Source organism: Phoenix dactylifera, chromosome 17, assembly GCF_051530095.1.
Source record: "Phoenix dactylifera cultivar Ajwa chromosome 17, Ajwa_hap1_PhDact_Kaust_v1.1, whole genome shotgun sequence".
NCBI lineage: Eukaryota > Viridiplantae > Streptophyta > Magnoliopsida > Arecales > Arecaceae > Phoenix > Phoenix dactylifera.
This window is the reverse complement of record NC_143206.1, coordinates 16,431,914-16,443,612: the sequence shown is the minus strand read 5'-3', so window position 1 is coordinate 16,443,612 and position 11,699 is coordinate 16,431,914. Positions and strand designations below refer to the sequence as shown.

General features: G+C 41.9%; 2 protein-coding genes across 2 annotated transcripts; both read left to right on the top strand.

The window, feature by feature from the left end:
- Nucleotides 1–2,211: 2,211 nt before the first annotated feature.
- On the top strand, nt 2,212–2,933 carry LOC149751066 (uncharacterized). Its single transcript, XM_089928322.1, has 2 exons — nt 2,212–2,314; nt 2,421–2,933. Exons 1-2 carry the CDS (start codon nt 2,276–2,278, stop codon nt 2,781–2,783), a joined length of 402 nt encoding a protein of 133 aa, XP_089784448.1. The 5' UTR covers nt 2,212–2,275; the 3' UTR covers nt 2,784–2,933.
- Nucleotides 2,934–9,393: 6,460 nt separating this feature from the next.
- Nucleotides 9,394–11,071, top strand: LOC103720413 (CBL-interacting serine/threonine-protein kinase 14-like). The gene has a single exon (XM_008810101.6). It carries the CDS (start codon nt 9,492–9,494, stop codon nt 10,818–10,820), a length of 1,329 nt encoding a protein of 442 aa, XP_008808323.4. The 5' UTR covers nt 9,394–9,491; the 3' UTR covers nt 10,821–11,071.
- The last annotated feature ends 628 nt before the right edge of the window (nt 11,072–11,699 follow it).

Below are 11,699 nucleotides of genomic sequence, written 5' to 3'. Positions count from 1 at the left end.
TTTTTAAAAGATTATTTTTGGCAGTAACAGATTATTGACAAAAATTTCTGTCACCAAATTTAATTTTTAATTCCAAAAATATTAAAAATATTATTTTTGAGTAAACCTAAATTAAAAGAAAAAATAAAAGGAGGAATATCCAAAATGAAACTAAGTGTGCCCGCCGTTCCGCCCAAATTTCTTCGATAATCCAAATTCCAATCGCTCTCTATAAAACTCAAATTTCTTCTTCTTATTTTAAAATCTCATGGTGTCGGCCATGACCCATTTGCACCCCTATTGCAAGTTTCCTGCTTTATAGAATTTTTTTACCATACTTTATAGTTCAAAAATATTTTTGCCTTGCAAGTCCCATCCAATCAGCCTTATAAATAAAAAAAAAATTTGATATGAAATTTGGCTTGCAAACCGATTTAGCCCAAATCACGATTTAGCCCAAATCAGCCTATATACAATTTGGCTTGCAAACCGACTTAAATACCAAAACCCTAACCTTTCCCTTCCCTTCCCTTCCCGTCCCTCGCTAAGAGCAGCCGCCGCCCCCCCCTCCCCCACTCCCTCGCCCCCCCTCCCTCGCTGAGAGCCGTCGCCGCCCTCCCTCGCTGAGAGCCGTCGCCGCACCCCCTCGCTGAGAGCCGCCGCCGCACCCCCCCTCCCTCGCTGAGAGCCGCCGCTGCCTCCCCTCCCTCGCTGAGAGCCGCCGCCGCCGGCCCCCCTCCCTCGCTGAGAGCCGTCGCCGCCCTCCCTCGCTGAGAGCCGTCGCCGCCCTCCCTCGCTGAGAGCCGCCGCCGCACCCCCTCGCTGAGAGCCGCCGCCGCACCCCCCCCCTCCCTCGCTGAGAGCCGCCGCTGCCTCCCCTCCCTCGCTGAGAGCCGCCGCCGCCGGCCCCCCTCCCTCGCTGAGAGCCGCCGCCGCCGCCGCCCCCGCCCCCCCTTTTCCCTCGCTGAGAGCCTGATAGCCGCCTCCTCTCGGTGTCGTCGCCTCTTCAACGACCGGCCGGCGGCTCTTCGCGTCCTTCTCCCCCGGACGGCAACCTCCGCGGCTCCGGTCACCGACTCACAGTCACCGGTAAGAGTTTTCTCCTCCTCCTCTTCAAGCTCGATCCCGGTAGATTTTGCCCAAGCCCGGAGAGAGAAAGAGAGAGAGAGAGAGAGGTGGTGGGGCAGCGAGACAGCTCGGAACAGTGGGAGAGTGGGGAGTGGGGACAGTGGTTTTGTTTTGGGTGGAGACGGGAGACAGAGAAAGAGAGGAGGGATTTTTTTTTTTTTTTTTTGCTAAAATAGACGAAAGAAACTTTGATATATCTGAGTAGCTGCTTTTATTATGATACTTGGACACATCACTTGGTTGGGTAAATCATGATACGGGCACTGTGTCGAATTTACTGTTGCTAAAATAGATAATAATAATGTTGTACTCGAGGAGCTCCTTAATATTATGCATTTTTATTCTGACACATTTGTTAGTCCTACCAATGGTTTGCATATATTTAGACTGCTTCACTGATTATTGTTGTAATTTTGATGGTTGATGGGTTGGGATTATGTAAAGTTCATGGATTTTAATTTTTTCGTCATGTTATTCATTTTTACAATCATTGTTCATCTGCAAGGAATAATGGAAAGTGGTGGAAAGTGGTGTTGCTTCATGGTTGTGAGTTATTTCCAGTGTGCAATCAAGAAGCTGGTCAAAAAGCTTGCTAAGAAGTACCATGCTTTCCTAGCATCAGAGGCGATCATGTATATTCACATTTGTTCTATGTGAAGCAGATAGTATTCCATATGTAAATTTGGATGATTTGACTTGTATTCCTTGTCTTTGTAAAGATTAAATGCTTTTTGAATATTGCTGGTATTAGATGAATGAACAGATAACTTGTAAAGGTTAATTCCTTATGTTCAGCTTTTTGTAAAGATTGAATGCCTTCTTAATGTCAATGATGCTGGGACAAGATTGAATGACTTATTTTTGTCATGCTTATGATAACTTCTCATCTTCATAAATATCATACCAGTTTTTGTTTCTTTTACATTTTTTACGATCTTGCCTTTCGTGTTTTTAATGGTTCGGTTTTTCTTATTTTGTTTTCTTTTTTTATCATCTCTCTAATATTTTCTAGGCTTTCTTATGTTGTTTTATTTTTTTGATTTTTTTTAATGGTTCGGTTTTTCTTATGTTAATGAATTTTTTCTTTTCTCTTTTGTAGAAATTAAAGTTAGGCAGGGAGCCAACAATAGGTGAATCTTTTAATCGGACGCATAAGACAAAGCAAGGCATGGGAGGATATGTAGATAAGAGAAGTGAAGCTGTCATGGTAAGTATAATTTTTTTATGATTCATAAATATTATTGAGCTTGCTCATGTTTATCTCTTGTTTGATCCACCATAATGTTTTTCTCTTCTTTTAAATCAACTGGCAGGCAAAGTATTCAGCTGAATACTCCAAAAAATATGGTGATGCCTCCACCTCAGATGCTCATCCACGTGATTATGACTTGTGGTTTGAGGCAACTGGTGTCCCAACTCATGGCCATGTCTATGGCTTTAGTCTCCTAGAGGATCTCACTGGAATTATTGGGCAATCATCATCTGCTTCCACCTCTACAAGTCAAGCTCCAGAGCTGTACACTCATGAAGACCTTCTACGTATTCTTGAGCAGGAAAAGAAAAAATGGCAAGAGGAGGTTCTTCAAAAGATGAGAGAAGAGATTGGCTTTGGACCAAGGCATGCAGATCGGGGGAGTAATGGTGATTCTGGTTCTGCTGATCATGCTTCATTATAATTGTTTTTGCCTTAGATGATAGGTCTTTGCATTCCTAGGAGGAATGAAATCTCTGTTGATCTTTATGACATATTTTTAGACTTTGATTTTGATGGATTCAGGACATGTTGATGCCAATTTTGAATGACATTTAAAATGACTTTTGCGTAATGTTGAATGCCTTTGCTATTAATGATATTATTGTTATTATTATTATGTGCCAATCAATGTACCAAATGTACCAGGTTATTAGATTGTGATCGGTGACCAAATTTTGGTTACTAAATTGTTTACCAACTATTGTGACGAGCAGTCATAAACTTAGTGACAGGATTTTGGTCAATAAAAATTGATTTTGCTCAGCGCGTTTGTAACCAATTAGTGACCGTAAACTTATCACTAGGTCAGTGACGGGATTAATGACAAATGTAGTGACAAAATGTGTGACCATGTCTGTGACGACTAAATCTGTCACTAAAGGTCGTGACAGATTAGTGACCAAACTTGTGACCGCATTCTGTGACAAAATCAGTGACCAAGTTGCCTTCGTCACTAACTCCGCAACTGGATAGTGACGGGAAATACATAATTTCTTAAATATTTAATTCTTGAATTTGTAACGGCTTAGTGACGGCGGTTCTGTCACGGAGGTTAGTGACGGGAATCGCCGCCGTCACGGAGAATTTAGCGACGCATGTTTTTGTAACGAAGTCAGTGACGGGAGCTCCGGTCACAAATTCCATATTAGTAACCGGAAACACGGTATAGTGACGGGAATCTCCGTCACTATACGCGTGTTTTCTGGTAGTGGAGGAGTCCCCCTCTAGGTATATCCTGTCTGCATCCAGCACCCTCCTCGCGTAGGAGATACCCTCCCATGCTGCTCGAAGCTCCGCCTCAATGGCCGTCACCTCGGAGGTGCATCGACCTCCTGCCCCTACCAGTGTACCCTGGTGGTCTCTAATCACAAATCCGACTCCTTCATATGCTCCATCCGCCGACCTACCGCCATCGAAGTTCACTTTGAGATGACCAAGAGGTAAGGGCACCCAAGAGAACAAGGCAAACCTGAGCGCTAAAATAGTGGAACGAATGTCCCTGGCCATCCCAAAGAAACTCACCGCTGCTCGTCCTTAGCCCTTTTCTTTTTGTTCCTATTTCAAATGGGCACGAATATTGTTTCCAGTCCAACCATTTAGCATCATCTTGTTGGCACGTCAATTTTTTATTTTTGATTGGAGTTGACACGTAAATTTTAGGTCACCAAATTTAGCACACGCTATTTGGCATGTGGGTTGCAAGCTTTTGGGATAGCAGGCTGGGTGTGTTTTAGTGCGTATTTCTTGCTCTTTTCTTGGTTAGAATTGAGTTTAATCTTTTTCATAAATAGAAGTTAGAGTCTGCTCTCCAAATATATGAAAAGAATTTTTTATGAGTATTGAGATAATAATGTGCCAGCATCATATTCTAAATATCGAACCTCCCTTAATTCTAGAAGATGAAAGCTAATTGATAGAGCAAACAGCTGTTGATATTCAAAGCAAAAAAAAAAAAAAAAAAAAAAAAAAAAAAAAAAAAAAAACAGCTGTTGATATGGCTTATGGAATGAATTATTCTACAAGTTTTGTAGTTTTTTTTTTCTTGATTCAATTTATCACGAGAACCATTAAGTACTTGCTTGCATGGTATAACCTCTTGCCATTTGGGGTAGAGGTTCAACTCTAAAAGAGATTAGGCCCTCCTAAACTCAATAAAAAAAACCTCTTAATCTTAAAAAAGAAAATAGTACTGCTGCCAACTATTTTTTTTTGTTTTTTTTTGTTACTTGCCAACTATTTTCCTTAATCCTTCAAGGTGAAGGACTAGGTTATGGGACTCTTCTACCACTCGAACCTAGCTTTTAGATCTTCCATTCTCTAACTCCCATGAATATATTTATACCAAAAAAAGTATAATACCTCAATCCTACCAAAAAAGCCCCCCAAAAAAAATCTCATGAAAGTATATTTACCGGTTAAAATAAAGTCATTATAAACTAAAATTTTATTTGAATGGTATTATGTTATCAAGCTCCCCAGAAGTACTTTGTCTCCGGTTGGTCAATTAATAGTCTTTTTTTTTTGTCTTTTTGTTCTTCAATTAGGCAGCTAATAGTCTCTTTTTTTCCGTCTTACTTGAATTGTTGTATGGCATGGACACGTAGAATTCTTGTTTCCTTTCTATCTTTTTCTTTTTCCTTTTTGACGGGTGTATAAAACGTCTAGATTTCTTCAATGAATGATATATTCCCCGACTGCAGGAAGATCTAGTGAGAGCAAATTCAAAAGGAAAATCTATAAAATATCTCACCTACCAGATGAAGGAACTTGTAGATGAACTTCGCAATAGAATTTGACTAGCAACTTCTGAAGTTTCTACGTCATCATAGTATATATCATCACTGCTCTTATCAGACTTTTATGGCAACCTTCTGAAACTCTCAAAAATATCTCACACACACACCTGTTCGACTTGAGGTGCCTTGGGTAGACGCTCGCCACGTTTAGACTGTTGTGGGCTGCCATGAAGTTTCGTCGAAGGTTCAGCTGCCATTGTATGTGGTGGGTGGGCCTTAGGATATATTAAACGTCATTATCCATTCTAAAGTGTGTAAATTATGAAGCGCCTGGTCGAGTTTCAAGTCAATAGTAGATTTTTCTTTTGTTTTTTTGAGTAAAAGGAAGGCCTTGCCACCCAAATCAATAGTATTTAAAAGACATGGATAACCTCCCCCCGCTCGCCAGTTTTCATGCAGTGACATATCCCCTCTCCGTTCTAGAACGGCAGTTTTGTCTTTTAAATTTATTACTGAAGGACAACCATGGAGGTGAATCATACGAAAATAAAATGGGTGGCTAATCAGGCGCCGGATAGAATTTCTATGTGATCTATCCGGAACTTAGTGTAATTTTCTATGGATGTCTTTGCTTGTAAGCCCATGTTACGTGGCACCAAGAGGAAAAAAAAAGTATTATAATATTTTTGCAAGATCAATCACTCCAAAATTTAATAAACCAATCAAAACTGTTAGCATAATTTTAGGAATCACGTAACAACCTGTATCGGCTTATAATATTTCTTTTATTAGCATGATTCTGTATCAGTCGGTATTTTTTTTTTTTTTAGTATGATTTGATTAGAGTGATTTTAAAAATCATGTATCAACTTGTGTCATCAAGTAATATTTTGCTTTGTTAGCATGATCTTATATCAGCCTATATTATTTTTCTTATATTAAGTCTGTATACATGAGTATATATAACCTCTAAGATGTACTGGATATGATAGAAACAAAAAATAAGATTACTTTTCTCTCTCTTCTTTCCTATTGTTTTTTTCTTTTTCTGCAAATATATTAACAAAAACTCCTTTCTTTTAGATGGGTCATTATGATTTAAGAGAATATCCCTAATAGGACTTGGGTTTGGCTCTTGGCGCCTCTCTCCTCCGGATGTGTAGGAAAAAGTTTCACGTTCTAATCTTCACTTGTTTAGATAGACAAAACTGCAAATATTATTATTAAAAATATTTCTAATATTTATTATTAGAAAAATTAGTACTTCGATGATCATAATTCTCACTTAAGTAATTAAAAGACCTAGTGATGTAAGCACCTTTGCTGTGCTACCTCAAAGCCACACATGATCCTTACATTATCAGATAGATTGAACATGGATTGTAATACCAAAAGAAAAAATGGTGCTTTGTGGATATGTTTATTTTATAGATGGATTAGCAGTGGTATCAGGCAAACTAAGCAGCTTGAGCTCGGCTTGCGTTCAATTCAAAGACATAGAATTAAGCTTAGTTTGAAACTAAACAAACTATGCTTGAATCAGCAAATTGAGCTTAAAATTAATTTTAAATAGAGCCAAAAATCAACTTGGCTGGGTAAAGCTGGAATATATTAGTAATGTGTATTACATATTATAGACTTTATATAGTGGATTATTAGATTAAGATTGAGCTTGATTTAAACTTAATTTGACTTCAGCTCAATTTGGGATTGTCTAGCCGATCAAGTAAACTCATGCTTAGCTTTATTTGAAATTAAGTTCAAGTTCACTTTAACATCCTGATAAACAATTTAAGTTTGATCTTAGAGTTCAAGCTCAAAATTAATTTCAAAACCAAGTTGGATGAGACTCAAGCTTGATTGCTATATCTATTTAGAGAGAAACTTACTAGAAGAAAAGTGTACCTTTTTTGAGTAAGAATTTTTTTTGAAATTTACCTTAAAAAAGATGATAACTTGCGAGTTATGACCATTAAAAATCCAAGATACCACATAAATACATAATTAAGTCCAAGAGAATTTTGAAACATCCTCCTCTAGCTACCCGTTGTGGAATATAGGTGAGTTGTAGAAATCTTGTCTATATTGGTGTTGACATCAATTATCCATACATCTATGTAAAGCACAACAGAGAATAAGCCTTGCTCATCTTCATATATCTTGATAATTCTTTTTTTGACAGTTACACATGATTGCTCGCGTGAATGATGCTCTTTATTCTCATAATTCCTCTTGCATGGTTAATTATATTAATCTACATCGAATATTACTTCTGTATCAATAAAATTTGGCCAATCTCGATCATTATGAAGTGTCAAGATATAAATAATTAATAAAATTTTCTTATAGTACAGTTATTTTTTCTTTTTAATGCAAACAGAACATGATGATGGCATCCTCAAGTATTCCAGTCCGATGGGCTCCGGAGACAAACAAAAAGCCGCCGCGGCCGCGGACCCCACCGACAGCAGGGTATGGCCGTGGGCCCCGCGCCCACGTCATCATCTCATCCCCTCCGAGACCGCCCACCGTACGACCCTCCTGGTGGTCCCCACTTGGCTCTTTGTCCTGTTCCTAACTCGTGATCACGACCATCCACGTGTCCCGAAGGAGCGGATAAGTAATCGACAAATCTCCGCCTGTGTGCGCCGATCCAACAGCTGGATCCCTTTTTGATTTGATAGGAACAGCTGGATTCTTAATAGCCGTACGCGACCCGCTTGGGCCCATGAGAGGTACGGTCAGTTTTGATGTCTTCTCTGATAAAGCGACTAGCGTATCAACCGTCGAGGGAGGTATCAACGGCCGCATCGGCGCACGCGTCTCCGTTCTTTTGTGTGCAAATCACATCACGCCATCAGATTGGAAGGCTGTCGGCGGTCCGATCTGTTGCCAGGCGGTGATAAGGTCCTTTGTCGCTGCCGGGTGGCTATCAGCGCCTTCTGGGAAGCAGCGGGGAAACTTCGCTGGCCAACCGGCGTTGAATCGCGCCGTGGGTCGGTCTTGGGCGACTTGGAAGCTCCGCCTCTTACCGCTGGCTGCAAGTGGGTATGGTCCAACCGAGACTAGTGTACACTGTTCCAAGTTGTTCCCTAAACTAGTCCAACTCTATCTCGGTGCTGAATAAGATTCGGATATACTTCCAATTGAATTCCATCATAAAAAAAATATCTGTGACTGCAAATAAGAGATTATGCCAAATTATATTATCATGAATTTCCTTTCACAATAGCTAGTTTAGATGAAGGCTCCTAGGAGCTGACCAGATAAGAGATTATGCCAAATTATATATGGCTGTGTTTCATCTACACCCCAAAATGAGCCTTGGTTGCACCATATGTTGCACATTTCGTGCCAACCATCTTCCCATAGTGTTTAGGGTTTTTTTTTGAAAAAAAAAATCTTAATTACCACTTTATAGAGATAGTTAATTAAAAGTAGGCTTGGATATAGATGTTAATGTATATCAGCTGCTACTTTGTCCTAGGATAAATGCCCTTGCAGCAGACTTTGTTAGATGATATGTTGTCTAATTCTCATTTAACCAAACAAAAAAAATGTATATAACAAGATAGGATAATAACAGACATGGAGATAAGTTCGTGATTGATGGGCCATAGGTACTCTCTATGGAGGCACTTTCCGAAGGAAAAAACCATGGCCTCATAATGTCAACTGGTAGCCCATTGTTTCAGATAAGTTTATCTCAAATACCTAAATAAACAAGTAATTTTATACTTTTGCTTTTAATATTTAAGACTTATTAAGATCGTATATTTCAACTAAATTAAGCATAAAACAATTATTTACCGCATACTTTCAACAAGTTCTGAATCCTTAAAATACCTTAGCAGGTGCCAAAACAACTTTTAAGTAAAATATATTAAATAAATAAATTTTCATGAACTAAACATGTTCCAAAATATCGGTATAACAATCATTTCCGTGCCGCCTCAAATAATTTTTAATTTACCTTCAGGTGACGCATGACAGGAAGAAACGCGATTTCCTAATCTTGCCTGAAATAGATTACTAGGAAACGCTACCACGGTGGTTGTACTGCAAGACATGGAACTCGTCTACGTTCATTCCCTCCCTCCCTGTTGACCTTCGTTAAATATAATTCAAAAGAACAATACTAGTATACTATTTAAAGAAAGAGGAAAAATTAACTCACTTTAGAGTACTTGGAAAACTCCTCGCCATCTCACGCTCAAGTCTCCAACCCTGGAACTTCTAAAACACGAATACCACGCGGACCACCAGACCGCGTCTTCCTCTTTATATATCACCCTGAAATTTCGTTCCCTCCCACTCCACTCCCTCTTCGAAACCTTTCTCCAAAAGAGAGAAGAAAATTTCACAAATACCAGAGCGGCAAAGTTGCGAGCTTCATGCAGGACTCCGGCGGCTGGGAGGCGCCGCGGCGGGCGGCAAAGGTCCTCTTCGGGAGGTACGAGCTGGTTGGCCTTCTGGGCTTCGGCGCCTCCGCCCGCGTGTACCTTGCCCGCGACCTCCGCTCCGGCCAAAGCGTCGCCCTCAAGGCCATTCCGAAGGGCCGCGTCGCCAAGGGCGGCCGCGCGCCCAACGTCGTCCGCGAGATCTCCATCATGCGCCACCTACGCCACCCCCACGTCCTCCGCCTCCTCGCGGTCCTCGCCTCCCGCTCCAAGATCTACATCGTCCTCGAGCTCGCCCGTGGTGGCGAGCTCCTCGCGCGCGTTGCCCGCGGCCGCCTCCCCGAGGACCTCTCCCGCCGCTACTTCCGGCAATTGATCTCCGCCATCGGATACTGCCACTCTCGTGGCGTCTTCCACCGGGACCTCAAGCCGGAGAACCTCCTCCTCGACGACGCCGGCGACCTCAAAGTCTCCGACTTCGGCCTCTCCGCGCTCCCCGACCAGATCCGCGGCGACGGGCTCCTCCACACCGTCTGCGGGACTCCGGCGTACGTCGCGCCGGAGATCCTCTCCAAGAAGGGCTACGACGGCGCCAAGATCGACGTCTGGTCCTGCGGCGTGATCCTCTACGTCCTCAACGCTGGGTATCTGCCGTTCAACGACCCCAACTTGATGGCGATGTACCGCAAGATCTACCGGGGGGAGTACCGGTGCCCCGAATGGACCTCACCGGAGCTCCGGCGACTCATTGGCCGGATCCTGGACCCGAATCCCGAAATGAGGATCACCGTCGACAGTATCCTCCACGACCCCTGGTTCAAGAAGGGGCTCAGCGAGGAGGAGCGGGCGGCGGCGGCGAAGTTCCACGCGGCGGAGACGGCGGAGGCGGAGGACGGAAAGTTCTGGATGTCGGAGGAGCCGGACCGGGCCCTCGACGCCTTCGATCTGATATCCTTCTCCTCCGGGCTCGACCTATCCGGTCTGTTCGGACCGGCGTCGGACCGTCAGCGGTTCGTCTCTGCCGAGCCGGCCGAGGCGATCCTCGCCAGAGCCGAAGATATTGGAGCAAAAGAGGGGCTGGTGGTTCGGAGGAAAGGGGAGAAGGGGCTCGGAGCGGTAGAGGTGGAGGGGCAAATTGGTAATTTGGTAGCGAGGGTGGTGGTCCGCCGGCTGGCCGAGGGGTTGGTGGTGGTGGAGGTGGAGGGTGGTGGCGACGCCGAGAGGGTTTTCCTTCAAGGGAAACTTTTGCCGGCGCTGAAGGGCCCGGTGAAGGCAACCGCGAATTCCGGTTCAGCAGCCGGTCGGCCGTACCCGGTTTTATGAGGGTCTAGTTATTTTAAATTCATTTGACTTGGCTTGCCCGGAATATTAGTTCGGGAGAGACCATCAACGGTCAAATGCCGTTTCGCTTCATGTAAGGGGTGTGCGCTTGTAAATAGCTATATGAGATAGAAAAAAAAAATCTAAGCTGTTTCGGGTGATCATCTTACATTTGATTACCTACAGTAATTGGAGATTGGTTAATTAATTATTTTTTCAAAAATATTTATGAAAAGGGAATTCCCTTTTAATTCTGGAGTTGTTCCTACAAGAATTTTACAAGAAAAAATCATTTATTGCTACATTTGCAAAAATAGATATTTCTTTCTTTCTGTAAAAAAATAATTTATTGTATTTCACTATACAAGCATACCACCATTCTGAATTAAATATAAATATTCAATTTAATCGACACAGACGTGTTGATTGGATATATACAAAAAAAAAAAACAAATTAGCAATTCTTTTGGCTACGGAACGTTTTTCCCCCAAAGCTCCTTTCGGGGAGATTAGGTTTTTGGTTAACAACCGGATTCAAAAGGCAGAATTAGGGGGCTCCACCCTCCAAATACTCGGTGTTCTCAAACGCCGAAGTCTTGCAGCTTCTGGTGTAGATTGAAATATTTTTATAAATATTAACAGAGACCTAGTATCATAGTTGAGTAAGATCCAAAATATATCATTTTTGCAATAATGTAAAAGCAATCCGTTTCTAAGAATATGAAAACAATAAGGATTTTTCTTGCAAAATTTTCTTTATTAACTATATTGACAAGTTTAAGAATTTTATTTTATTGTCACATTTGCTAGATCATTATGCCCTCGCTTTAGCTTGGTCAATATAGATGGATGAACATATAAAAAGTTTTTTTATAAACAATC

Excerpts from the sequence above, each read along its gene's own strand:
- LOC103720413 (XM_008810101.6), top strand. The coding sequence starts at position 9,492 with ATGCAGGACTCCGGCGGCTGGGAGGCGCCGCGGCGGGCGGCAAAGGTC.
- LOC149751066 (XM_089928322.1), top strand. The coding sequence starts at position 2,276 with ATGGGAGGATATGTAGATAAGAGAAGTGAAGCTGTCATG. Across the intron at positions 2,315-2,420 it reads AGAGAAGTGAAGCTGTCATG|GCAAAGTATTCAGCTGAATA; the intron begins GTAAGTATAATT and ends ATCAACTGGCAG.